At 39.5% G+C, this 26,847-nt stretch overlaps 2 protein-coding genes and 1 non-coding gene across 4 annotated transcripts; 1 reads left to right on the forward strand and 2 right to left on the reverse strand.

Annotated features, from left to right (window-relative positions):
• The first annotated feature begins 9 nt into the window (after positions 1–9).
• Positions 10–6,409, forward strand: zdhhc16b (zDHHC palmitoyltransferase 16b). Of its 2 annotated transcripts, none has more exons than XM_072455711.1 (10): positions 10–163; positions 2,138–2,433; positions 2,911–3,105; positions 3,588–3,676; positions 3,752–3,780; positions 3,860–3,993; positions 4,804–4,889; positions 5,517–5,640; positions 5,717–5,787; positions 5,861–6,409. In XM_072455711.1, exons 2-10 carry the CDS (start codon positions 2,182–2,184, stop codon positions 5,961–5,963), a joined length of 1,083 nt encoding a protein of 360 aa, XP_072311812.1. In that variant the 5' UTR covers positions 10–163; positions 2,138–2,181; the 3' UTR covers positions 5,964–6,409. The 2 variants fall into 2 exon arrangements, with proteins under 2 accessions (XP_072311812.1, XP_072311813.1); XM_072455712.1 differs by having other exon boundaries at positions 28–163; positions 2,142–2,433.
• Positions 6,410–6,697: 288 nt separating this feature from the next.
• mms19 (MMS19 homolog, cytosolic iron-sulfur assembly component) lies at positions 6,698–26,633 on the reverse strand. Its single transcript, XM_072455710.1, has 31 exons — positions 26,533–26,633; positions 26,028–26,076; positions 25,218–25,318; positions 24,986–25,071; positions 24,822–24,896; positions 24,662–24,731; positions 21,605–21,733; positions 21,453–21,514; positions 20,318–20,404; positions 19,698–19,772; positions 19,400–19,477; positions 17,551–17,689; positions 16,784–16,938; positions 15,681–15,759; positions 15,464–15,589; positions 15,314–15,395; positions 15,131–15,228; positions 13,971–14,129; positions 12,501–12,656; positions 11,680–11,776; positions 11,486–11,588; positions 11,337–11,405; positions 11,115–11,241; positions 9,766–9,872; positions 9,637–9,693; positions 9,095–9,278; positions 8,920–9,002; positions 8,171–8,335; positions 8,037–8,096; positions 7,327–7,427; positions 6,698–7,258 (listed from the first exon to the last, which is right to left on the reverse strand). Exons 1-31 carry the CDS (start codon positions 26,618–26,620, stop codon positions 7,228–7,230), a joined length of 3,078 nt encoding a protein of 1,025 aa, XP_072311811.1. The 5' UTR covers positions 26,621–26,633; the 3' UTR covers positions 6,698–7,227.
• LOC140369580 (small nucleolar RNA SNORA50) lies at positions 19,531–19,666 on the reverse strand. The gene has a single exon (XR_011928240.1). It is a non-coding gene; the product is annotated as a small nucleolar RNA SNORA50 (small nucleolar RNA).
• Positions 26,634–26,847: the final 214 nt, after the last annotated feature.

Consider the following 26,847-nt stretch of genomic DNA (forward strand, 5'->3'; position numbering starts at 1 on the left):
ATCTCATTGGGAGAAGATAACGCTCCTGTTCAATAGAGGATCTGTGTGCCACCGTGTATTCAGTACGACTGAGGCGGAGTGTGATCGCCGCTAACACTTTATCCTCCTGACCATGACCTAAACATTCCGTCGTGCTGCTCATCAGCCCTTTGCACCTGACCAGGTACAATACATTTTAATCTGACATTGTTCTGTTGTATATCTTAAAAAGACAAAGCAAGTGTCAAGGTTTAAACATTGCGTTAACGTTATATCCCTGCTGCTAGCCGAACCGAAGCTTCCACTTGTAGGATATGAATGAATCCCTGTTTACGCTATTCTTACCATTTCTACAATTGTATTCCACGAGCTAAAGGCGTGTATGTAATGTAGGTCTTTTAGTTTGGTAATACAATAGCTTTCTTACTCAACCTTCCACTAGAATTCAAACATCACCCATGTTCAGCAGCTAAATAATAACGTTACATTATAGATTTTCTGTTTTATAATTAGGACTAATTCAGTTCATATACGAGTAAGTAATCTTGAGTGGAACGTCATGAAATATAAACACAATACTCTACCCATTGGGATATCACAGACTTTGACCTTTAAGTACATTACTCTTATTGCTGAGTTTGAGAGCAGTCTTGATTATAATATGTGGTCTATAAATAAAGTGGATGAAGTGATGGATTTAATCAAATTCACAAACTATAATAGAAGGTTCATAGTGGTCAAACCTGTATAATGCCTCTTTATAGCCTGAAAGTAGATGAAATTTCATACAAAACTCATCATCACAGTCACAGGGACGGTGCACTTACTTGTCAGACCAGATTTATACTGACAGCAGGTTGCCATAGTGACTAGAGTGTTCTGCTGGGTGCCGGGCTCTCAGTTCTTGTTCATCTGAGCAAAGTGCAACATTTTCAAAGAGGACACTGTCTACTCGTGCCATTTCATCAGTGTTGAGTTTACAGCATAGTGAATTTATCTTTCAAAACGTCAAAACCCAAGATCATATTTTGTAAATATTCAAGCCAAAATGTCTCTGCAAATCCATAAAGAAATGTGTTGGGTTTATGGTAGCATTCTATTCTAAGAGTTATATCCTCAGAACTAGACATCTGTGTTCATTTACACTTGCACAATCACTTTAACACTTCATATTCACACATCAGAGAACATCATTTTTGCATAATAACACATTTTGACGTACAGAGCGTGAACATTTGCTGTTAGAAACAAGTAAAATAGATTGGGAGTTAAAATCTGATACTTGACAATTTACTGCATGTAATTCTTCTGTCTCATCCTCATTACATGCTGTGCTATCTTGCCAAATATCCTTTAAAAAAAGAAAAATAACAAATTAAAATTGACAAATTCTAGTCGAAAATGTGTATTGTATTGCAAGAAAAATGATTGATCCTTAAAGTACATCAAAGGACTGCCCTTGCCCTTTTTTTATCTTTTCTATTTCCGCTTCCCTTTTGTTTGTAGAGCTAGAGAATATGTTTCATCCAAGACACACCCAATATGTCAAAACAACGTTCTAAAAACAGCTGTGCTAACAACTTTAATTTATTATAGCATACAGTTTAAAGAAGTCATAGGATAATGATATAAGGTGTGTCTTTTGTACATACTGTAGTCCCATCTACTTTCAGTTCAATTCTAGCCTTTATTTCCTCGTTCTTTATTTTCCCTAAATAGAGTGCTCTCTGTAGACCACCCACACTTTAGTCTTCTGTCCATCAAAGATATCCTTGTTTGCATTTCTCTTTATTCCTTTTCTTAGCAGGTCACTGATCTTTATCTATGTAGACATTTCCTCGAAAACCTAGCCACAGCTTAGTTACTTTCTTAATTTGCTTCTTTTTCCTCTTATAGAGTTACTCAGACCAGCGTGCTTTTTGGCCCATGAACATTCATTAGGCATCAATTATTAAGAGGGGGAGTATATGTGTGTGTCGCAGCATTACCTGATGCGCTGATGGCGTGTGTCTACCAGCTCTTTCTAGGAGAAGTTAGTAGTTGTCCTGGGTGAAGATGGAATCCATGAATCAATTGAAGAACGAAGAATTGCTGTTTTTTGTGGCTTGCATTTGTAACTGTTGGTCCGTTTGCCTGTGCGTTTGCATGTGTTTGGAAGGCAGAGTGTTCAGGGGAGCAGGAGGTGGAGGAGCGGCCGGTGGGATGCGGACGGGCGGCAGCTGGAGGTGCCAGTTGTCCCGGACCATGAGGCTCGTCCTGCGCTGGTGCCGGCCCCACAGAGCCGCTCGCAGAGGGGGCAGATGCGGCGGGAGAGTGTCCCAGCTCTGGAGCTACACCAAAGTGATGCTCAAGTCCCTCTACTACAACAGCTTGACCGACTCGGACACGCTGTTCGACTGCATTTTTGAGCCCATTTATTGGATAGTGGACAATATCACGCGCTGGTTTGGAGTGGTATGTAGTATAGCTTTTTCATATAATTTGGGGATTTATTAGATAGATTTTGTGCATTTTAAATCAGAGGCAATGGCTGTTTGTCGTTTTAACTATGATAAGTAAAGACCAATCTAATTTATGACACAGGTTGCTTGGTTATTATAATTATGGTCTTAATAAATAATGGGATGAGCAACTGCTAATGTTTTCACTTTTGGGATCCAGTGTAGGAAAGAAGGTATTCATTATTTATGCTCTGAGAAATATGATCTTTTGAAATTAGATGATGAATAATGAAACATGACATATAAGACCACAATCTAAAACCAGCTGAGCAATAAAATTGGTACTAAAATGTATACTTTTTTTGTTCATTGTGTCATCATAAATATATAGCTCTAACTTTATCTAATATTTACCAGTAAGTCATTTTTGATTCGTAGAGACATATTTGGTCCAAAAATGTTATTAACTGAATGATGTATGTCGTCTCAGGTGTTTGTGAGCCTGGTGGTCCTGCTCACGTCCTCAGTGGTGATCATCATCTACCTGTTTGTGATACCCATAATTCTCAGCACCTACCCAGTCATCTTGAGCTGCTGGCACTTGGGCTGCGGACACTGGCTCCTGCTCATGGTGGTCTTTCACTATTACAAGGCCACTACCACTGCAGCAGGACACCCACCCAAGGTATGTAACAACCAGTAGAGCGATATCCAGATGCTCCCTGAGAGTAGTGCACACTTTGTTGTTAGAAGATCAGGATGTTTAAATGCAATTTCATTTGAAGTCCCAGCCCTAGGAGTCAAAAAGCAGAAACAGAACCATGGATTTCAAAATAAATCACCCTTATTTAACATGAATAAAGGTGATCTGATCATGCAAAAGGATCATGGGCATTTCTAGCACAGAGGATACAGGGACAGCATTTTAACAACTGTTGTAAAAAGTAACTTGGCTGAACCAGAAACAAATGATAACTATTCCAGACCATTTAAAGGAAGTGAGCCTGTGCGTCCAGATTTGTTTCCTTTAATGTATATTAGTGTGGTCCTTTTTTGGGGGGGGTGGAAATTGAATTTTCTACTAAACTCTAGATGATGACAATGATCAGCCTATTGTCATCAGTGTCATTTGTTTAATAATAACTGAATACATCATTTTATTTTTAGGAGAAAGTCCACATGCCTGCAGTATCTATGTGCAAAAGGTGCATCACTCCAAAGCCTGCGAGGACACATCACTGTAGCATTTGCAGCACGTAAGAGAAGAAAATTATGACTCTTATTCTCATCTGTTTATGACGGCTGCATAATATGTTCATCATGTTTTACAGATGTGTACTGAAGATGGACCACCACTGTCGTATCCTTCTCAAAAGCAGTCTACCTTCCCTTTTATCCCACACATTTACTATCATTAATCTTAACTCTAATTCCTCCAGCCTGGTTGAACAACTGCGTCGGCCATTTTAACCACCGTTACTTCTACTCCTTCTGCCTCTACATGACCCTGGGCTGTGTCTACTGCAGCATTAGTAGCTGGAACCTGTTCGTAAAGGCTTACGATGCCGTGGAGGTAGGGGCTTTGGGTTTGGGGGAGGGGCCACCGAAAGTCCACCTCCCAGATGGTGGTAGGACAGCAGCATCCGCAGTTCAGATGGCCAATGTGATGTGAAATCAGACACGATACACCGCTGAGCTTTGACCTGGAGCGATCTAAATTCTTTTATTGACAATGACTCTTGGATGAGAGTCGAAACGTCTATTTTTTCTAACTGAGTCCAGATGACTACAACTGAAGCTTTTTCTACTATGGAACACGCCTGGACGAATGAGGGATTACACCGACAACCCCTTGTGTACTTTAATCATAGTATAAAGCTTGCCCCTCAAAAAACACCTCTGTAGTAGTATCTAGTCACGTTCTCTGGTTGCATTCTAACTACTTCAGCTCAGAAATGGTCAAAATACTTTCCAACTCTTACCAACAGAGGGAATTATAGACACCTAAATATTCAAAAGGCTAGCGAGAGATAAAAGATGCAAAATAACTGGTATATTATGATAAGATTATAATACCAACGCAAATCGGTCTCAGCTTTATAAATAGTATATATTATATAATATGCTAGGAGTGGGCATATCATATAGTTTTTGTATTATCTTGATAACTACCGGTATAGAAACTCAGACAATGTTTTAATACAGGAATCAGGAATGTATTTTTAGTTGCTTTATACCACAAAACAGCAGAAATATCACATTTCTGTCTCATTTTAAAATGTTTAATTATAGAAGAGATTTTTTTATTTAGAATATCTCCTCAACAAATTGCAATACTATCATTTTTTTTGTCTAATTTGATGTTTTGATGTGTTTTTGCTAGAGATACTATCAAACCCCTCCACCAGAATTCACGTCCATGGACACCACTGGTCACAAATGTATCATCTTCCTCTGGGTGTTGACTAGGTTTGTGGCAGATTGTGTATTTTAGGAGTGAACAACAAATAGACTGCATTTGCTGACCAAAACTTGTTACAAAAAATCAGGCGACTTTGGATCTTAATGCAAGACACAAGCAAAAAAATTATAGAATATTGTCCAAACTGCACCAAATAGGTTTTATTATTTCATTGAATCCACTTGGATGCAGCATTGTAACTTCAAAGGTATTTTTTTTTAGTAGCATCATACAATTTCCAATCTTGTACTTAACAGGATTTTTACAGAAGGATTTGTTAATTCTAAGACAGATTTTTTTTTAAAGTTTTACCAAAGGTGCAATTTCTAAACCAATTTTCAGTAAAATCTAGTTAACTGAAATACTAAAGTAAATATTTGAATGTAATATGCCAACACAATGAACAAAGAAATTTAAACCATACATTTTTCAGATTTATGTCCCAAATACATGCAATTTTTTTCCATTTTTATACATAAAATATTATTTCGTTTCTGCAAGTAAAATACAGAAGTTTCAAATAGATATTAAATGATCCAAAAATAACTTTGCTGTTTGTAGTTTGTCTCAGTCGATGCTCGTCTTTATTCAAGCAAGAACGGGTCAAATGATGAAACGTCGTTGTGTGTCGGCAGCTCCGTGGCAGTGGCCCTGGGAGGACTGACTTTGTGGCACACCGTTCTCATCACCAGAGGAGAGACCAGTGTTGAGCGTCACATCAACAAGAAGGAGAGCAGAAGACTCAGGGAGAGCGGGAAGGTACGGCCCCACCAACGTCGCATGGCTGAAGTAACCGGCAGAATGTTACATGTACAGTCTTGGTTTTCTCATGTAGATCTTCAGAAATCCTTATCATCACGGGAGATTAAATAACTGGAAGCTGCTGTTTGGTGTGGAAAAAAGAAGGTAAGTTGATCTAAATATAAAATACTAACAGCACATCTGCGAGCCGATAAAAGCATGTGTTCCTTCTTGTCAGTCATTGGTTAACTCGGGTCCTGCTGCCCTCCGCTCACCTTCCCAAAGGAGATGGCATTGTATGGGACTGCATCTTCACCCGGAGAGACCCTATGGCCATCTGACCTCCAACTCAACATATCAAAGACTGCTCCAGCATTTCTGACACATTTACCGCTAACTGTGTACATAGTTAAATCCACAATATTATTTACCTATGAAGCAGCCCTTTATCCATTAGTGCCACACTGTTGAATACAAAGAATTAAGTGCTGAATTTTCTACGAGATGCTGCTGGGTTGCATCTTGAGACCAGTGCTGATGTTTTGTACGCATTTCTCTACAAAAATATTAATTTAATTTGCCAGTGAGGGCAAATTAAATGAATAAAAAAAATATATATAAACTGCACCTCAATCTTACACATGTCTTAAACACACCAGGACACTGTGAGAAGACAGGATCCTGTGTAGTTCAACTCGATCTTAAGGACTAAGGTGAATCTATAGTTGCCAATGAGAAACAGGAGCTGTGCTCCAGTGGCTTTTTCAATAAATTCTCGTCTTTTATACTATGGTTTTTCCCATCTTCTTTGTTTGAATTATAATATTAATTTATTAATAAAGAAACATCAGTGTGAAAATATCGTGCAGTATTGATAAGGTTTATTGTGCTGGTTGAACAGAAGCCATTATGGCCCTTGGTGAAGTGATGACATAAATGAGACAAGGTTTCATTTCAGTCAAAGGCTCTACAAAACCTTTGTGATGCCCAAAGCTTTAACAAGGACTTGCCTGTTACGATTGGGAAAGCTGCCGACCCATGACACAGCTCATTAAACAGACAAAAAGTTCACATGTATTATTTATGTATTTAATAGATTCTTTAGTTTGGCAATAAACATCGTCTTTATTCCTTGGCATAAGGTTTAGAACAGCCTCAGTATTTTTTTATAATATGGCAACAATGTTTAATACAATCGGTGAAAAGAAATATAACAATCAAGTAGTTAATGTGGACTTAGAACACATTAAAAGTACACTTAAATGAGATAAGGATAAGTGCATTTTGATCAAAAGTATCAAACTGCATTTATGTTGTTGCTGCTTTAAATTATTACATGTCAATTGTCTTTTCTTCAGATATGTACTTAAAGAAAACATACATTAATGGTTATAAAATCTTAAAGTTGTTAGATATTCAAGTTACCTATGCCATCAATGCATGTGCTGATTTGGAAATATTCAGTTTTTGTGCGTAAATAAAAAATATCAGCAGATGCATGACATTCAGGAGGCCAAAAATGTATTTAAAAAAGAAAAATGGCATAAGAAAGTACACTGGACTAAACAGGTGAGTTCTCAAGTAAAAATATTGTCTTGCCAAGAATCACCTTCCTCCAGGACTTCCTAGAAGAAACCTAAGAAGAAAATGTTTCGTTAGACACCATAAATGACCAAAGCTGAATTGATCGCCACTGGTGATTACCATTCTCCTCTGGCCTGAACAGCTTCTCTTCGCACCATCCTCTTCTTGTCATCCAGCGGTTTGGCTAACGCTCGCAGCACCCGAGCTCGAAAGGGCAATATCTACAGTACACATCATAGAGAGACCCAATTATCCAACTCATTTCATACAGACATTTAAAGATAAGGTCTACATTGTGTGCAGTAAGGCTAAAGTTAGAACACTACACAATAAAATAGCAAATAGTACTGCCTGTAAGGATTGTAAACACATTCTAAAACTACCATAAAAACAAACAATAGGAAATATCAACCCTTAAGTGAAGGTGCACCATGTAACTTTTTATTCTGATGAAAGGTCCATCACCTGCTTCTCTCCACGGAGATGTTATTGCTTAGCTTGAAATGTTCCAGATTAGTGTACCTATCCACTAATTTATTTAGTAGTTTATTGATTTTTTTTTTTTGTTCAAGATTTCTCACTGTGAGCAGAGTTGCCTCTCCACAGATCTGACCTGTCGGTATCACCTGCTTATCTCCACAGAAAGAGGTTAGTTTAATACTGTGAAAAGCAATGTCATCTTCACAGAGACAAGCAGATGGTGGATCCTTAAACAGAAAAAAACTGTTCATTTCACAGCAGCTACAAGAGAGACACAGCATTTTAGATGTACTTTTTTAATAGCAGTCTACTTTCAAAAATGCTGATCGTTGTGCATTTTGAAGTTTTACCTCATGTGCAGGAAAGTGCGACAGAACATGGATGCACTTCAAAGATCCTACTCTCACCTCCTGCAGGAGAAATACAATGAAATACTGTCTGCTAAATGTGTTTCCGTTATGTTTGGATCAGGCCCTTCACTGACCATGGCCGAGCTGGAGGTGAGGGCCAGTAGCCTGCTGACCAAAGCCTCCAGCTGCTGTATGAGCGCTGGAGGAGGGTCCACCAGGACTGGCTGCAGACAGGACAGAGTCGACAACTGGACGCTCAGGTCAGGACAGGCCAGAGCCTCCAGCAAGAGGGACAGAAGCTGGAACAAGACACAACAAGACGCATTTTAAAAGGAGACGTGTTATGCTTGTCTTCTGGTATTTTGTATTGAACTAGAACATGATTAAATTACAATTCCAAAAATGTAAAATGGTTAACCACAATACTGATCCAAACGGCCTATAAACATAAACTGAACAACTGACTTCCTGTTAAAAACTGCAGAACTGATAAGTCCCGCCTCTTTATTTCACTGTAACAAGCAGCAGATTGTAATTTACACGTTTTTATATTTGGAAAGGGGCTACATGACATTTTAGAACCCTACACGTTTCACTCTGAGACTAAAAATTAACTCAAATAATCTTAAGTACAGGGATGTGAGCAGGGATAGGGGGGTGGGTGAAAACAGGAATTTTCTGAGCACTTGAGCCTCAATTGCAGGACAATACAGGATTACTCAATGTATGAATTACTTAAAATACAACTTTAACTACACTGATGACGAGGAAACCACAATTATATCTACCGGTAGGTTAAAAGCTCATAAAAGTAGATTTTGCGCCATATGTCTCCTTTAAACTCAACGTGAATCGATTTAAATACTTAAAGAACACCACTCACTGCTGGTAGCTCAGTCACTTGCACTTGTTTTGGCAGTTTGTTGACGATATTTGACAAAGCCTTTAGGTAGTTGGGTTTCCTTTCTGAAACAGAGATTACATTTCTGTCTTTCAAAATGATTCATCAAAAAGAAACTCAATTAAAAGAAAAGTATTACTATATTTTGGCAATGTACCTTTGGCTGCGTGGAAGCCCTGGACTAGTTTGTTTGAATTCTCACTAAAAAAGCGCTGGCGGTACATGATGCGTACATCAGCGTGGCAAGCTCTGTTCAGAACGTCACTGGAGTCACTCATGAGGAGGGAGAAGCCGTCTGAGGCCACTGAACCCAAGTCTGCGTCGTCAAGCAAAGAGAAGAGCTACAGGAAAACACAATGAGTGAATCGGAAATGACCATAAATAAAACTTTTAAAAAGGACACATATTATGCAAAATCCCTCAACAAAAACCTGACTGTAATTGTATTCATTCACACTTGTTGAATCTGGTTTAGTAAGTTCTCTCCTTCTGAGCCTCAGAAAACACAGTTCCAATATCTTCCGTATTTAATGCCCTTTGCGAGCCAGTAGATGGAGCTCTAACTCAATTTCTGACTGATATGACGTTTCCTTTTTCATAGTTCTAAAACATGTTTAAAGGTCAATAACAACAAACCAAAATGCATAATATGTGTCCTTAAATATTGTTAGTAATAGCACATTTAGAACCTTTAATTACCTTGTCAGTGAGAGCTGTAGACAGGGGGTGATATCTGAGAAGAAGAGCCTTGGCGACCTGTTGACATGAATTATACACGTATGATACTCTGACAAATGAATGAAGAACTATTAATATATTAAATCTTACCCAGATCAAGAGAGTGAAGGCCTGAGTGCGCAAAGTGGAGGTGGGAGAGTCCAGCTCAGCGCTCACCCTCTCCACTGTCCTATGTACGAGGCTGTCCAGAGCTTCACCTGAGGAACACGACACAATTATTCCATGCAAAAACTTGGTGGCAACTGTTGTTTCAACTGTCAGGTTGCAGATTTGTTGATCTGGTTTATAGTTAATGTCTCTGTAATCGCACAATACTAAAACTGGCACAAAGTTTAATGTCTTCTCTGTCAGAATACTGGAACAAGAGTAGAATCATTTTTTAACAATAGCTTGAGAAAGTGGTGACATGTTTTAACATGTGATTAGCGTCACTTGAAAAGGACTTTGAGACATAAGATTAATATGACAAGTTTGCTGCCTAATCTGTAACAAATAATTACATTATTTGTTACTTATATGTTATAGGAAAAAAACTTTCTATAAGTGATCTGTTCTTTTCTTCTGTATCTACCTGCGTTGCATCAATGAAATTTCCCCATGTGTGGGACAATAAAGGAATATCTTATCTTATCGACAAGGTTCAACATTTCTCGATCATACGTTTGGAGAAAAGCCCTTCAATTACGACACCATCATACACTAATTTTCTAAATGTTTTAGCGGCAGATATCCAAAATGTTTTTATTTTTGATAATGTTCCGGCAGATAGCCACCAGTGTATGATCATTGACTGTTCATTGCATTTGCGCCTCTGCAAGTGTAGTTTGGTGTGCATTACGGTTTCATTTCATTTGGATCATCAAACCGTAGAACGCTTATGAACAAAACGATGAAACCCGTGAAAAGAATAGTCACCGTTTGAAATTAAATCAATGCGGTTACAAAATGCAATTCAGTGCTTTTAACTCAAAGGCAGATTATTGCTGCATTCGTGTGGTCCTCAGGGTGCTCGGCTTTCCAAAATGAATAGTTGGTTCCGACTTGTTTCCATTAATTTCCATTCATCTCTTTTAACTCGGGATTTTTATGTCACCAGTAAAAAAAAGCAGTGAGTCTCATTACATCCAACCAGAAAGATGCCGTTAGCCTCCTCAAAAGTTAATGTTATTCGTTTTGGAAAACATTTTACTTAAACTTGCTAAAGTCACATCATAATTAAACACTGGTCTTTCTTACGCAAATATGTTTCTCTTATGATATGGAACACTGACAGTACTAAACCCCTAAATGTAGTAACGTTTTGTTAAAGTGCAGCGATGTCGAGTGGAGGTCGAGCAGCAGCTTTTGACACGCTTTTGAACTTCAAGTACTGCACCCTCCCATCGTCAACAAATGTTTGATGAACCGTCTTGTGATAATGTATCGAGGCCCAGACTGACCCAGTGACCTCTTGTTGACCAGTCCGGCGAAGCACTTTGCCGCCGATGTGTAGGAGAGCGTGTGGGAGGAGCTACAACTCAGCTCCTCCAGCGCAGACAGCAGCTCATCCAAATGTGGCACTTCAACCTGCACAAAACAAAACGTCAATACATATATACATTTTTTAGAATTGTACACAAACCTTCATTTACAATACTTCATAATGAGCTAGATTGACTTACGGTGCGTGGTAAAGAGCACACACAGCCTATGAGCAGACAAACCATCTGGGACTGCCTCCAACAGTCGCTCTGGAGAAGACAAACTACAATTTATAAGGAGGAACTTTACTTCAAATTGCTGTGGTCATGGAACTGAGCCGTGTACAAACCTTGAGGAGCTGAATGTGGGACGGAAATGAATTTTCTGGCAAAAAGGAGACGTTGCCATTTAGAAAAAGAGACACGGCTCTGGATGCGGTTTCTTCTGCCAACCTGGATGTAGAAAACCGGAAGAATACATGAATAATACTGTAATATAAATAATCCTTTCTACTGTGTAAATATGGAATGGTATTTGACCGACTTGGGCTGCAGTCTGGAACAGGAAGTACTGATGACAGGAACTACAGCAGACAGCACGCTCTCCTCCACCAAAGGACTGGGCCTGGAAACATCTTCACCTGAAAATAAATATACCCTTGTTAGGTGATGCAATTATTGTTCATTGTTACATTGAGTGTGGATATTGATCAAATTATTGTCATGTCTGTGTCCTATTTATCATGAGTCAAGACGATCTTGCTGCATATGGGTCACAATGAACTATTCTGTGTATTTTAACTATTCTGTGTATTTTCTGATCATCTGTGGACTAGTCTAAACAATCTTAGAGCGGACGTCATAGTGAAGGTCAGGCCCTTTTTATCAGACCCAAGACACAGCGATATAAAACACAGCTAAATCTTGTGAAGAGTCGAATCTCAGCTATGTTTCACATTTAACAGAGAAGCACATGGGATCAAAGCAGAACGGAAGCGAATGCATTCTCTTCAGATATACCGGTACTTTATATTGCCAAATGAGCGGTCAGGAGCGGAGCAAGTTTTAAGGTTAGACTCGAAAAGGGGAGGGAGTAGACGAGCGCAAAGGGGAGGGACAGAAGAGTATGCGGAGGGACAGAGGGGGGACAGAGGAGGGACAGTGGAGGGACAGAGGAGGGACAGAAGGGGGGACAGTGGAGGGACAGAAGGTAACTCCTCCGCTGCTCTCTGTTCTTAACACTATGTTGGAACATAGCGTTTTTCTGCTCAAAACACGTCTGTCACACGTAATGTGCGCACATCAGGTACCACGCCTTTAAGGACAAATTGAGCGTTTAAAAATGTGTGACTTTTTTGAACCCACTCTGAAGAGCAGCCTGTAGTGCCAGAGACAGCAGGCGAGGGATGATGATGTCATGAAAGCACCGGCCGGGCTCCTCTGTGTCCTGAGCCTGTTCCGCTATCCTCTGTAGACTCCGGCACGCCAACACCACGTCCTCCACTGTGAAGGGGACACTGCCTGGACGCAATACACGGCATTTTAATACGACAATCTCTCCAACAACACTAAACATTTCACAAAATATTTTCTCTATGGATCGTTATTGTGTAAAAACCTACAGACCCTATAGTTAGTTGGTTCAGAGGTGCCTGGATTTCATGCATTGACAAAAAGGTGTACAGGCTCTAATATTTAGATATAGGAACGCCTTTAGCTTAAGATTACAGCACACATTCACATAGTTTCAACAATAAGCTTCTGCAATATTAAAATATTTATTTCCATCCAGCATTGCATCATTTTTCACCAGTTGATATTGTATTATGTGGGAGAGTGACCGCTGCACAAAGCCTTCTCCAGCTCATTCCAAACACTCACTGGGGTTCAGATCTGTAGTAGATTAATCTCTGCTTCTCCTTAGATGTTTTCTCTGCTCGATGCTAATGATTTAACCCTTCTCAAACACACTGACATCTTTTACATGACCACAAGTCTTTCCACATGGTTGTTTCAGAAATGAGAAGACACTCACTGCATCAGTTTTGTTTTTTTAATACGGAGTTGCAGCTAAAAGATCATCACCTGCAGCAGTTAATCAGGAGGAGGAGAGGACCTACTGTATTTTCTTAGTTGACTCCAAGTGGGGACTTTTGTTTTGACAGGCAGTGTATTTTCAATTCAATAATTTTTTGCTAAGCCCAAAATCCCAATAGCAGTTGTCTCACAGGCCTTTTAAAAATGTTTGATTTTACCAACAGCAAGTTTTACCAACAGCACATTCTAAACATATTTATGTTTGCTCAAAATTAAAGGAGACATATTCTGCCAAATCAACTTTAATGAGCTACGAACTTTTTGACAACAGTGTTTCCTCATCATTAGTTTACTCAAAGTTGTATTTTGATTGATTCCTGTAAGTTTGAGTAATTTTGTATTGTCCTGTAATTGAGGCTCAAGTGCTTAGAAAATTCCTCTTTTTGCCCACCACCTATCCCCGCCTACATCCTTGTACTTTGGTGCGATGAGATACATGCAGGATTCTAAAATGCCACGTGGGCATTTTTAAAACATTAATACATAAATTACAATCCGGTGCTTGTTATGTCACTATGAAGAGGCGGGGCTAGTCAGTTCTAGTCAAGTCAATGGACCCGTTTCTATTATCAAGCCATTTTAAATCTGTATTGCAATTTTTGAACAAAATGAAGATCTGCTGAAGTTATAGTTCAATATTAAGTACCTGAAAAGCATAATATCTCCTCCTTTAAGGCTACGTGTGTAATCTGCATTGGTCCATAAACTGAATGATCAGTCGGTGCCACGGCCCTGTACCTGTGTGTGCAGCGGAAATGAGCTCCAGGAGGATAGGCGTGCTCTCCTGGACCACAGTCGGCTGAGAGGAGACAGCAGCCAGAACCGTCAGACACCGCTGACGAACAGTCTGATGGGAGGGACGTTTAGCTGCTTCTAAGCTTTCTTCATCCATAAGCACTAAAAGAAAATAGATAATGAAAAACTACAACCACAAAAAAAGGACATACATTTCCTGTTTTTATCTGTGTTGCACCTCCTTTTTTTAAGCAGCTGCAGTTGCATGCAATCTTTTAACCAGTAGCTTCTTTTGCCTGTTTCGTACCACAAAAATATATTATAGGCGCAATTGAAGATTTTTCGGCGATTTGAGAACGCAGGCGGAAGTGCGCATACACACTCCCCCGTGCGGACTGATACAACACACACATGCGTTTGTTTATTAGTGCGACGGATCGCATCGCATCTCTCGTCTCCCGTAGATTTCCGTCTTCTTCAGAGACAGCTCGAACAGTCTTTTTCCTTCTTCATTTTGTCCCGTACACTGAGGGAACTATATTATGATAGATCAATGCGCTTAGACACGCGGAAACGTGCTGCTCTCGGGGGACGAGTCGGAGGAGGCTGCAGGTGAGCGGTAGGTGCGTTTTATGATTGATACGTGGCAGGACTAATCAGCCGTCCACGCCACGAGGAAATGAAACTCAGATTTTGGCCAAAAAAATCGTCCATTCAACCTTTAATATGTCTTGTATCTAAATATCAAAATATCTTTAAAGCGTGCTTTGAAAGGGTATATCTGCGCTCTAACTGGTTTACAAAAGGAACTACATTACAACTTAACCTGGCTTGGCCTTTTTTTCCCGTAAGTTCCGTAAAGTCTATTTTTGATTTGAACCTCCTTCCATGTGGGGACATATATATGATGCTTGTTCAATTTGAAATACAATCTACATATCCTCCCTTTAAAAGCAACAATTGATAATATATTAACTGGGGTTAATGAGCAGGGCCACGCCTCCATCTTCAGACCAAATAGTTATTTGCACATCTTCGTGGTTGTGTCTTCTTTGCTAATGAATATGCTATTTCTATTATAACATCACACAAATATAAATTCCTGATTTTAAATTGAATGTATGAAAGTACTATATAAATATAGTTGTGTTGCCTCGTCTTACCTGCAAACATCTCAATCTTTAGCCTTGGAATCATTTTGGAGATGAATTGTACTGGGTGTAACACTGCTAAAGCCCCAGCACAGTCCACGACTGCACGGCTAGACACAAACAAATAAGTATTGAAATGTCAGAGTTGCATAGTTTTCAACTCTAAAGAAGAATATAAGGAGAACGCAACAATACCACACTCCGTCATCTTCATCCGTTAGTAACAATTTGGTCAGGTGATCCACTGTCAGTTCAATATCAGATTCCTCCAAAAGACCTAAGAAAGGGTTCTGTTTAATACAGAGAACAAAACACAGCAGCACATTACAAATGGTACAATCCGACCTTCCTGCTGAGCCAGCGAAGTGAGCACTGAGGTGGCTGTGATCTGCAGACTGTCGTTTGTCTCGGACAGGGCTGAAAAGACGATGTCGCACAACGAGGAACGATACAGCAACAGAGCATTGTCCTCTACAGAGAGAATATGAAGAGAAATGAACACTTTTTACTGTTGATTTATTGTGTTCCGTCCAATGTTTGTATTATTTTACATTGCACTTACCATTATCTTTTGTGCTGACTGATTTCACAGACTGGGTGAATTTCTGCACCACCTCTAGCAATGTCCGCCGGTGTGAGCACTGAAAAAAAAGACATGGAAGACAGTCGAGGTAGAATATAAATACTAATGTTGATGATGATTAAAACAACCACTTGTTAGGATCAAAACTCCAAGTATAGGGCACATTGATTGATCTGTTTTTTTCTGTTCTTGTTATGACATTAAAACCAGTAACTTTTATTAACATCTGAACAATTTGGACAACTGAATCTACGTTAGTTTCAAATTATGAAGAAATACACTTCTGAAAAAGTCTACTAGGGCTGCTTTAAAGGCGCAATGGATGATTTTTCGGCGATTTGAGAACGCAGGCGGAAGTGCGCATCCATACTGCCCCGTGCGGACTGATACAACACACACGTGCGTTTGTTTATTAGCGCGACGGATCACATCACATCTCTCGTAGATTTCAGTCTACTTCTGAGTCAGCTCGAACAGTCTTTCTCCGTCTTCATTTTGCCCCGTACACTGAGGGAACTATATTATGATAGATCAATGCGCTTAGACACGAGGAAATGTGGGACGAGTCGCACGTGGCTGCAGGTGAGCGGTAGGTGCGTTTTATGATTGATACGTAACTAATCGGCAGTCCATGCCACGAGGAAATAAGACTCAAATTTATGCCAAAAAAATCGTCCATTCAACCTTTAATATCATGATTGAAACAAAATGGCTGAGGATGTTTGATCATCCAAACAATTGCAATTTTGGAAATTTGATAATTGTTCAACAAAGAATAAAATACACAGCATTTTTAAAGATAAGCTGTTAATATTTCAGACTGCTCTCGCATTCTACAGCTCTTGGACACGTTTAAAATGTGCATTTTGAACGGAATCCTGATTGTAAAACATAAATCCCAAATTTTATTGCAAACCCTTCTCAAAATTGTGCCGCTCTACTCCAAACTTGCAACTCTTTAATTATATGACACTTTCTTTTCCCACATCTGAATCTGGGTACCTAAGATCGAGGGCTTTCTACGTAAGTTTGTACTTAAATTTTTAGTATGAATTCAAGTTTGTATGAATGCAAGTATATACCTGTGTCCTACTGTTGTACTGCTCGATGAGACTGGGCATGACGGCAGCGGTGATGACGTGACTGGCCCTGATGGAGGCGCCACAGGCTGCCTGCAGCAGCTTCGCACTGGGCCACACCAGCTTCAGGTCTGGTTCACTCAGATGGTGCTTGCAGTCTGAAACAGCATCACATGCACAGGACGTGAGAAAGAGCAATAAACTCTTTTCACATGCAAGAAAAACATTAATTGTGTTGCTATACATTTTACTATTATAGTGCTCCCGGCTCCCGGCACCCTGACCCTAACCACCACCAACCTCCTCAGTGGCAGAGATGGTGGTGGAATTAATTTATATAAAAACGAACCATATCTACTATAATTAACAAACACCATAGTTATTTTTGCACATCACGATGAACGAATGAGGGGTGACGAAACTTCCTGATGATGCAGATGCACGGCGCTCTGGGGTCCTGAACTTGCATGTCTTTGTGTCTTATCTAATGTTAAACCAATGATTTTTGAGTGTTTATTACATTGACATGATGAAATGGCCTCTGACATGTACAACAGCTCCATAATTTTAAATGCCAGCATGAGTAAACGTTATAGGTACAGAGCTTTATAACAAAGTATATTTCTCACAAACATCTCAAGGGACACTTTTTAGGGGGCTATTTATATGATCTGTTGTGCGTGTGAGGGTCGCTAATGTTTAATCAGATTTGTTTTTAACTATCTATAGTTAAGTTATACTCTGCTTATTTTAGTGCTGGTGCGTGTCACCTTTGATAACCAGGTTGAGAAAGGTGGTGAGACAGTCCTCAGAGTCTGAACTGAGGACGGAGCGAGACACACAGGAAGTGAGTGCGGTGAGGGCAGAGAGACCTGCAGACTCGATCTTCTCACTGGAGGTCTGAAACACCTGCAAAAGCACAACATACAATGAAGCTTGAATCACACACACTTCAAGGAACAGAAGGCCAACATTACAGCCAGTAATATCACTGGAAAACTAAAATTAGGCAGATTAAATTGTTTTGATTTCATTCTCTGTTTTATACTGCATATGATTGTGTTGTACTTTAGTTTTTTGTTTGAGTAATTTATTTTTCTACAATCAAGACGTCGGAAATATTTTATTCAAATGTTTTAGATCAACATTGTGATTTAAAATGCCCAAAATGTAAAATGATGATTCATAATATCATTTAAATTGAATTAGATAGCAGACAAAAGTTTGCTTTTAACCTTGTTACAACAGCGTTTTCTCATCATTAGTTTCCTCAAGATTTGTGTTTTGAATCCTGTTTTCACCTACCCCCTACCCCCTAGCCCCACCCACATCCCTGTACTTAGGCTACCCAAAATAAATTGTGTTTGCTGTAACCCGAGTCAACATTTTTCAAGTGGGTCGGACGGTAGGCAAATTCTTTTTTTTTACTTTGAAGGCAAAAAAAAAAGATCAAAATTTTGCCATTTTTTGAGTCGGAGTGACCACCAGGGGTCAGGCTTCAACAGTTAATGACGGAAAATGACTATCAACCCGATCGGGAGACTAAATCTCACGATTTTAAGATATTTCAATCGACCTTTTTTACGCCGCTATCCTTTATTTTGGTAGCTAAGGCGAGCCGGGGGAACACGCGGGGGACACGGGCGCCGCCATGTTTGTTGTGATGACGCTGCTGGGCGTGTTTCAATCCCAGAATGCATTTGCGTAAGTCAAATTTCACACCCTGACAGAGCATGACATTACTATGGACATGTCAGCAGCGCCGACAAGGACAAACCAACTTGTAAAAAGCAATGTGACGACTCCTTCGCGCGGTCTGTTTTGTTATAGACGAATGTGGAGGACTGAATATGAAGACGCGCATGTGTTGCGCAGTGCGTTATCAGTTCTTTGGGATGAAAGACGTTAGCGTGATAAAGATATTTGACACGGTGGTTCAGGAAAGACCAGTCGGTGAGTCGGAGAAATAATTGAAAAATAGATGACATTTTTTCAACAAAATGATGATTTTTTTTTTCAGTCTGCAAGTTTCATAGAGGGTCGGTCGGGTTACGGCAAACAGACATATTATTTTGCCTAGCCATAGTTGCAATCATTTGGAAAATTAAGACTCAGAGTGAGGTAGATTTCTAAAATGTCATGTAGCCACTTTTCAGACATAAAAACAATGACAATCTGCTGCTTGTTACAGGGAAATGTCACTATGGAGAGGCGGGGCTTATCAATTATGCAGTTTTAAACAGGAAGTCAATGAACCTGTTTCTATTATAATTAATTTTAGATAAATCTTTTGGATTACAATGAAGAAATGTACAACGATGATATACTTATGTTGTATTTCATTACTGCGGCTACGCAAATATTCCCCCCCCCCAATGTGAGCAAGATCTGTTTTTTTTCATGATGGTGTGAAAAGCCCAAATCAGATTTTTTTTTAAATGCGATCCAGGCCACTTTCGCATTTCAGGTCTTATAAAAGTACTAAATCTACTATGGGCCGCTCCTAGATAAATGAGAGATTACACTCATAATGTCTCTCCAAAAAATGTGATTATTCCAACAATGGGTAAAAGGTTTGTGGCAGGACAGGTGACAGACATGGTTTTGTTAAAGACTGACCTCTCGGCGGATGGACGTCCAAAGCCCCTCCAGGAACACTGCTAAATCTTTATGATCATACTGAGACACACATGCAGCCTGAAACACACAATATAGAGTCAGGAAACAAATAGAGCTTCTAACTAGTTTTACGTTGTGGCTTGTATTTAAAAGCGCAATCTGGTGTTGCCCCAGAATGCACCAGTTATGAACAATCCTTTGCTGTTGCACTGCAGCTTGGCCTCAGAGGTCACAGAGAAACACCAACGAGGGTCAAAGGAAGTGCGGGAAGTGTCCAATTTTAATAAACACCCCTCACCAGAGTTTGTAGCGAGTCCAACTTTGCACTTTGCACATCTGAATCCACCTTTTCGATGATGAGTGGCAATAGGAACTGCAACACAAATCATGTAACGGCATTGGAGCACAGAAAGGACCGAAAGAACTACAGTCTGCAAATAGGGATGTCAAGATTATTTGGTTAATCAATAACTGCAACTACTCAGGTCATAATTGTAAGAGCTAAAGAATTGTAATTGTGAGAATTGTGGGAAGCGACAATAAGGGGTGTGCCAAAATATTAAAATATGGATATATCCTCACATTAAATTTGGTGATACAGTATCGATATCTTAAGCTGCTGTATCGATATATATGGTATAATTTTGTGACCGAACTACAGTTTTGTCGTTTGTTTAATGAAAGGAAACTTGCTTACGCAAAAAAATATATATATTTTGACTGGTTTGTTGAATTGTTTTAAATGTCTATGTTAAAGAAATGTACATCTGCAACTACTGCGGGCAGGATTTCACTGGTGTTTGGTCTCTGATGCTAAAAAAAACACAGTAACTAATCGTAAAATCCTTTTCTGTTGATCTAGCGACATCCCTATCTGAAAATTAATATAAAGGAAAACAAACAAACAAAACCGCATACCTCGGCAAACTTTGGCGTCCCAGTCAGTACTGCTCTCAAAACCAGGATGAGTTCTTCTTTTGTGATTCCATGGGGGTCGTTGGGTGGCTAAATTGAAAATATAATAATTTAATATAATCTAATCTAATCTAATCTAATCTAATCTAATCTAATAGGAGATTATCATAGGCAATTAACATTTCTGATGAGGGCAAAACGCAGATTATTTTTTTAACTGGACATTTTGGTGGTTCGAGTGGCAGCACATATGCCCAACTGCAAGTGCAGCCAGCCACAGTGTCGTGAGTTCGAATCCCGACTCTGACTATTTACTGCATGTCCTCTCTTCTCTCTCATCCTCCATTTCACACTTTAATTTCCTGTCTAATAAAGCCTACAGGCAACAGAATCTTAAAAAAGAAAAGAAAACAAACAGACATTTCTACCCTGGAAAATCCAATGTTTTGCTTACTTTGTGTTATAAAGACTTGAAACCATTAGAAAGTAGATCTGATGTCAGTTAATCGTTGCCTCCAGACACCTCCATTCTGGAATGTTGAAGATTCTGTACCACTTTATAATAACTACACCTTTTGACTACACAATTTGAACAAAGACCCAAATAATAATGAACATATAGTTTATTAAGCATGATTCAGGCTTAGTAACTAGCTAGTTAAGGTTAAGTTTAGCGTTAGGTGTTAGGAATTAGGCTTAGAGTATTAGTTAAGTACTTACTAAGGCTGAATCGTTCTTAATAAGCTATATGTTTATGTTTAAGTATTTGTTCATGCTTTACTAAGGCAGGAATAAATGTAGTTTTTGTAGTTATTAAGCGTTACCCAAGATTCTGAATGATGATCGACTATTTTAAAGGATTTATTTTTTAATTTCTGTGACTTTTAGAGAGACTAACAAGTTATTTAAAACCTCTCCTTGAAACAGACTATGAAAGACCATATTACTCTTATTATGACTAACCGACACCAGCGACTAAAACAATCACACAACCTTTGGCCTCGACGATGCGGCGCAGACACAAACACTTTGCAGGTTATTGTTTCCTACACAGGTCGTCTGAGGACACAGGAAGTCTGCTAAACCTCTACGTTTTCATCAACTCCCAGCGCCAGCAGCTGAGTAAACATGGACTTACAGGGCTGAAGTCGATGGGGAAATAACAGGACGTCACTTCGAACAGCTCCTCTGCGAATTTACCTGAGAACAAGCGGAATATAGAAAGGTTTTGTCTGGATTTATCTGAGCCCAAAAGACAGACAAAGTGTGGTTAATGTTGAGGGGCGATACCTAAATCGTAGCCTTGGTGAATGATGTTGCTTGCTATTTGGAACGCGAGCAGCAGGTTACGAGGGTCCCGCTCTCCGTCCATGGACTGGACGAAGCCGAAGACAAAGTCGGCGCCCAAACTCTTCAGCTCTGTGGAGACATTAAGAATTAAGAAAAAAGATGAAAATGATTTAAATATATGGACCAAGCAACTAAAATTATATGTCATTATTACAGACTTCTATTTAATTTGTAAAGCCATTAGAATCAAACTAGAATTCAATTTAACTCGACTTTTAAAAATCAAAAGAATAGGTTAGAATGCGCTTTATTCTTTTTGTAAAAACAGAACTGGGTAAAACAATGAATAATGTGGAAAATATTCTCAAACTTTACAAACTTCCATGTGTTCTTGTGTATCCGTTTTATGATTATTTAGATTTAAACTGTAAGCAATCCTTTTTGTTGACAGGGCACCATTGAAAAATAAACCATACCTATCAATTGGCTTCTGTATGGATAGACTCATTTCATATTTATTACTTAACGTGTGAATATAGGAAGTGCTTAAATCAACTTTGCATAAAATAGTGCCGAAAATTGAAAGAATGTTTGGTTGATGTCCGTATGTCGGGGCCACCACTTGACTTGTCTCTTTAGCCTGCTCAACTTGAAATACCGGTAAGTACAGCCTCTCCTCTAGAATCACCCGCTTCTCTCATTGATGCAGCCACAGTTTCCCCTCTTTCTCTCCTCTTGTGCTTCTTATCATTACAATAACCTAATTTAGTGCATGTTTGTCCAATAGCAGTAACGTGCACACAATTAGGCTTAATAGATTATACAGAAATGCGTTACAAACTCTACGGGTTGTATTTTGCCCCCGAAGGTAGCGTTAAAGTGGGTGCAGCAGAACTCATTTTATCACATCTTGCTGTCGGCGCAATTGATGACAGTGCAGGGGATGTGAAGGTGTGATTATGCCAAAATATGAAGTGGAATAAAGCAACTTGAGGCGTCGTCTGTGATGTTTATGAGTTTTAGATATTTTCCTAAAGCATAATTGACAAAATATTAACCCGTGTGTGTTTTATATTCGAGGAGAGAGCGCTGCAGATGTGGGGAAACTTCCCTCTGTCTCGCCTGATACAGGACACACACACACACAGAGCACACTAGTGATGCACGGGTTGAGTTTTGACGCACAGGTTGGGTTGGGCCGGGACAAGAAATTCTCATTTTGTTGCGGGGCAGTTTGGAGGGGTCTCATATGTCCGCGCTCCGCCTCTATCATTGCGTCGAAATTCACTTCCTCATTTGGCTTTTTTCTCTATGAATATGTGACTGACTGTCATAAAACACAAAGCATTATGTCGCTTACTACACTCCTCTCTCCACAATCTCTCAACTGAGCTGTGATAATAATGTCCATAGCAACGGCGTGGAAACAGTTGTCAGGGGTCACGGGGGGCAGGGTTTAGGAGTTCTGCTGAAATAGAGCCGAAACAAACTTTGTTCTCGTTCTCGTAGCCCTAGGTAAACGAACAAACTTCTTGCTTCTTATGAAGTGTGAATTGGCCTTTAAAGCTCTTTGCGCTGCATTGGACCCCTGTAACTGCACGGCCAGGGTCAGAGGAAAATCTATTTGGAAAAATTCCCCACTGTCACATTCTCATTCACCCAAAACCCTTGTCCCAGTCTGCGTAAAACTGGCACAGACTGGTGTTGCCCGGTGGTCGAGTGGTTGGGGCGCAGCGCACATGTGCGTGGCTCCATGTGCGGCCAGCTGCGTTGTTGTGGGTTCCATTCCCGACTCTGACGGTTTGCTGTGTCCTCCCTTCTCCCCATTTCGCACTCCTCTGTCCTGTCTAATAAAGCGGGCAGCAACACGAGGTCCACACATAAGATGAAACTGAGCCGACCACAGCTTGTGCTCCATTCTCGCGCCATCAGGACCACGCAGCATCCTACCAAGTACTTAGGTCCGGTTGAATTGACACAAGCCCACCTTGTGGAACCACATTGTGCAAAACAAATAAAGATGAATTAAATAAAGAAATAACGCTCCGAGGCTGCATTTCAATATTTAATTGTATTTATTTATTTAATTTGTTATAAATTTGGGAACAGGAATCAACCTGTTTTATTGCTCACTTCTTTCTGTGCCTGTATATGAGGCCATGACAAACATCTCTCACACAGGAGGTGGTTTTGAATGCCAGTTATCAGTCATTGGATCAAAGACCATCACCATATATGGACTGGCACGTCCCACTTCAGCCACCAGCGATCAAGTCCAGCCCCTTGACACCAGCGTTAAGGTCGGCATGGTAGCAAAAAAGGTCTTGCGTTAACACTACCTCCGGGTGCAACATAACGCTACCTCCGGTTGCAAAATATGACCTATACATTTGTATGTGCCTATGTACATTTCTCAGGGACCTTCCACCCCAAATAAAAATAAAACTGTAGTAATTCAGGCACTCTTTTCTATACCTAAAAGTCCACCCATCTATGTTTTAAAAATTGAGATTGGTCACTATTGAGACAAAAATCTTGATCCAGCTCAACCATAAACGCTTGGATTCTGCTGGTAACAGTGGCGCCCATGTAACCTGTCAGAGGTTACATTAACTGAGAATTCTCCGTGGACCGATTATTTTCAGCTGTGAAGGAAAATTCTGAAGGCAGTCACTTTGACGGGTTCAAAAGCGCCTTCAGTTTTACATAGAACATCAACATAACTTGAACAGACTATAAATAAAGCACTGAATTTCAGCCTCCACTATTGTTTTCTTGGACGTCCTTAGACGGGAGAAAGTGATTCGTTTTTCCTTTAAAAAGCCCAGATGCCCTGCATGCATCACCTGTTGCACATGTGCAGTGAAATTGTAATGACAGATACAAATAGCTCATGACAGATCTTTGGCCTTATATATGTATACACATTTCATAGACATTTTATTTTTAAGCACTGAATTTTTTTCTGTTTGTAATATCATATCATATGTTATATTAACAAGTCTGGTGAATTGAAAAATTAGACGATAGAGTTGAAGCCAGCGAGTCGGCTCTTACCAGCCTCCCTGGTCTCCATCAGGTTGAGGAGCATATTGTACACACATGCTCTCTCCGCCAGCATCAGAGACTGTGGGTAAAAATCACATCAGGATCATAGAAGTACAAACATTTACATATTATTATCATTATTATTATTACATATTATTTGTTGTTTTACCTGAACATGAACATCTTGAAACAGAGACCTCAGCATAGCCACAGCTGAGCCAGCGGGCAAAACTGCAGATTTTGTCTAGAAAGAATAAGACAACAATGGAGTTATATAATACACAGGAGATGTTTATTCAAATGAAAGGGTTTCCTAGTAAGCAGGAGATTTACCAGAGCTTTAAGTCCTTGTAAGACAGGCGGAGTGACGACATAGTGGTCCTTTAATCGGTTTTCATAGAAGGCAATAAGAACTTCCACTGCAAAATATCACAAAGAGAACATATTTACTCTCATTTTAATTCATATGAGCCCCGAGGTAATTCTAAAACTGACAACAGTCCTGTTTATGTTATGTTTTTATAATTGATACCTGCTCAAATTAGTATTTTGACAATCCTTGTACCTTCTTTCTCAGTGAGACTTGCAGAACACTCCTGTAGGACGTCAGAGAGCAGTTGTACTCCTCTGGCTCGAGTGTGGGGCTGGGAGCTGGTCAGACTTAGGCTACATCAGAACAACATGAATGAATTATATTACAACAAACAATTGAAAACCTACAAATGCAGTAAGTAATGTCAGTATATCAAATGTCAATGTTGTACAAAGTATTCAACAGAAGCAACAACGTGATTCAGGAAAAGGTAAAAGATTCAGTATTTTTTGTGTGTATTGCATTTAAATCAGACATAGTTACATCTAAAAGTCTTATTAATATTCTATTGTGACAGCTATAATTACATTTCTTTTCCCCAGAAAATTCTTCTTCTTCTTGAAGAATTCTGAATACCTAAGAACATAATACACATAGGAGTGAGCGATTTTTTTTTGCGGTCGAGGTTCAAGTATGGCAGAAAAGGTGCAAACCTTGTTTGGAAGATTATGGTATACTACTATAGGCGTTTCTGTTCATTTTTTTTATTATTTCATTTTGAAATTTGTAGTGTCGATTACAAGTTCAAGAAAATAGCAAAAAGTATGATGACTGAGAAATGTCTGTTTTTCATGAGCAATGCAATTGTTTTTAAGAATGTAATGTATTGTGACTTTCTTGTGTTGAGCTGGGTCTCATATTAATGACTTACTGGATAAACATAAACATGACATAGTTGAATATTAATTATATCATTAATATTCAGCTATGTCATGTTTATGTTTATCCAGTAAATCATTTATGTGAGACCCAGCTCAACACAAGAAAGTTTTGGAAACTTACCCCAGGGCTTCCACAAGCTGTAGAACTGTGAACTGTCCATCTTTGACAGCTGGAACAAAAATACTTTTATCAACTGTCTGACATGCTAGAGTACAATAGAATAAAACAAAAACTTAAGGGACAAAATTAAGTCCGTAGCTACATTCTTTCCAAGTTAATAACACGTTTGTAGCATCAGCCAGGGTCAAAGGTACAGAGTTCACTGACAAGATGCTTACAAAATACTACAATTTCACCAAACAACTCCACCTAGCACACTTAAACAAGCATCAGCGGTGCAAACATTTTAACTGATTACGTTATAGTTTAAAAGGGTTATACAAGCAATATATGATCATAAATAGATGTAGCATGCGGTCTCACACCACACAGGATGTAGAGGCGCTAAGTTAGCTTGTGAAGTGTTGCGCATCCCACCAGAAGAGCTACGGCTTCATCTGCAGCTTTTGTTACAACATGCCACGATGGATAAATTATCAGTAAATAAACGTGTTGCGTAAGTTACCTTGTGCCGCGTCTTTGGCTTTGCTGTCCACCAATCCAGACACAAACTCTTCCACCAGACCCAGCGCCACTGCACTGTCCGCAGCCATCGTGCCTTTGGAGTGGAGCGTGAGCGGCCATGCGCATGCGCCTGAAGTTGCGCAGATCGATAAAGACAAAATGTAAACGTTAAATATTATATAGAGGTATTGTCACATAACTCTATATTCATCCTGTGTTATATAACCAATACTTACTAATACTAATATTGATTTATTTGTGTTTGTGTTGCCTTCATTTGACTTTCAAAGTAGTACAAATATAGGTCATGTATTAA

This window comes from Eucyclogobius newberryi, unplaced genomic scaffold, assembly GCF_026437365.1.
Source record: "Eucyclogobius newberryi isolate DKJ021-1_F unplaced genomic scaffold, fEucNew1.0.hap1 SCAF_20, whole genome shotgun sequence".
Lineage (NCBI taxonomy): Eukaryota > Metazoa > Chordata > Actinopteri > Gobiiformes > Gobiidae > Eucyclogobius > Eucyclogobius newberryi.

Coding starts and splice junctions, on each gene's coding strand:
- zdhhc16b (XM_072455711.1), top strand. CDS start 2,182: ATGCGGACGGGCGGCAGCTGGAGGTGCCAGTTGTCCCGGACCATGAGG. Junction 3,677..3,751: donor CACTGTAGCATTTGCAGCAC/GTAAGAGAAGAA, acceptor CATGTTTTACAG/ATGTGTACTGAAGATGGACC. Junction 3,994..4,803: donor AGGCTTACGATGCCGTGGAG/GTAGGGGCTTTG, acceptor TGTTTTTGCTAG/AGATACTATCAAACCCCTCC.
- mms19 (XM_072455710.1), bottom strand. CDS start 26,620: ATGGCTGCGGACAGTGCAGTGGCGCTGGGTCTGGTGGAAGAGTTTGTG. Junction 12,657..13,970: donor CATTTCCGCTGCACACACAG/GTACAGGGCCGT, acceptor TATTGCGTCCAG/GCAGTGTCCCCTTCACAGTG. Junction 9,694..9,765: donor CCTTCACTCTCTTGATCTGG/GTAAGATTTAAT, acceptor TCATGTCAACAG/GTCGCCAAGGCTCTTCTTCT.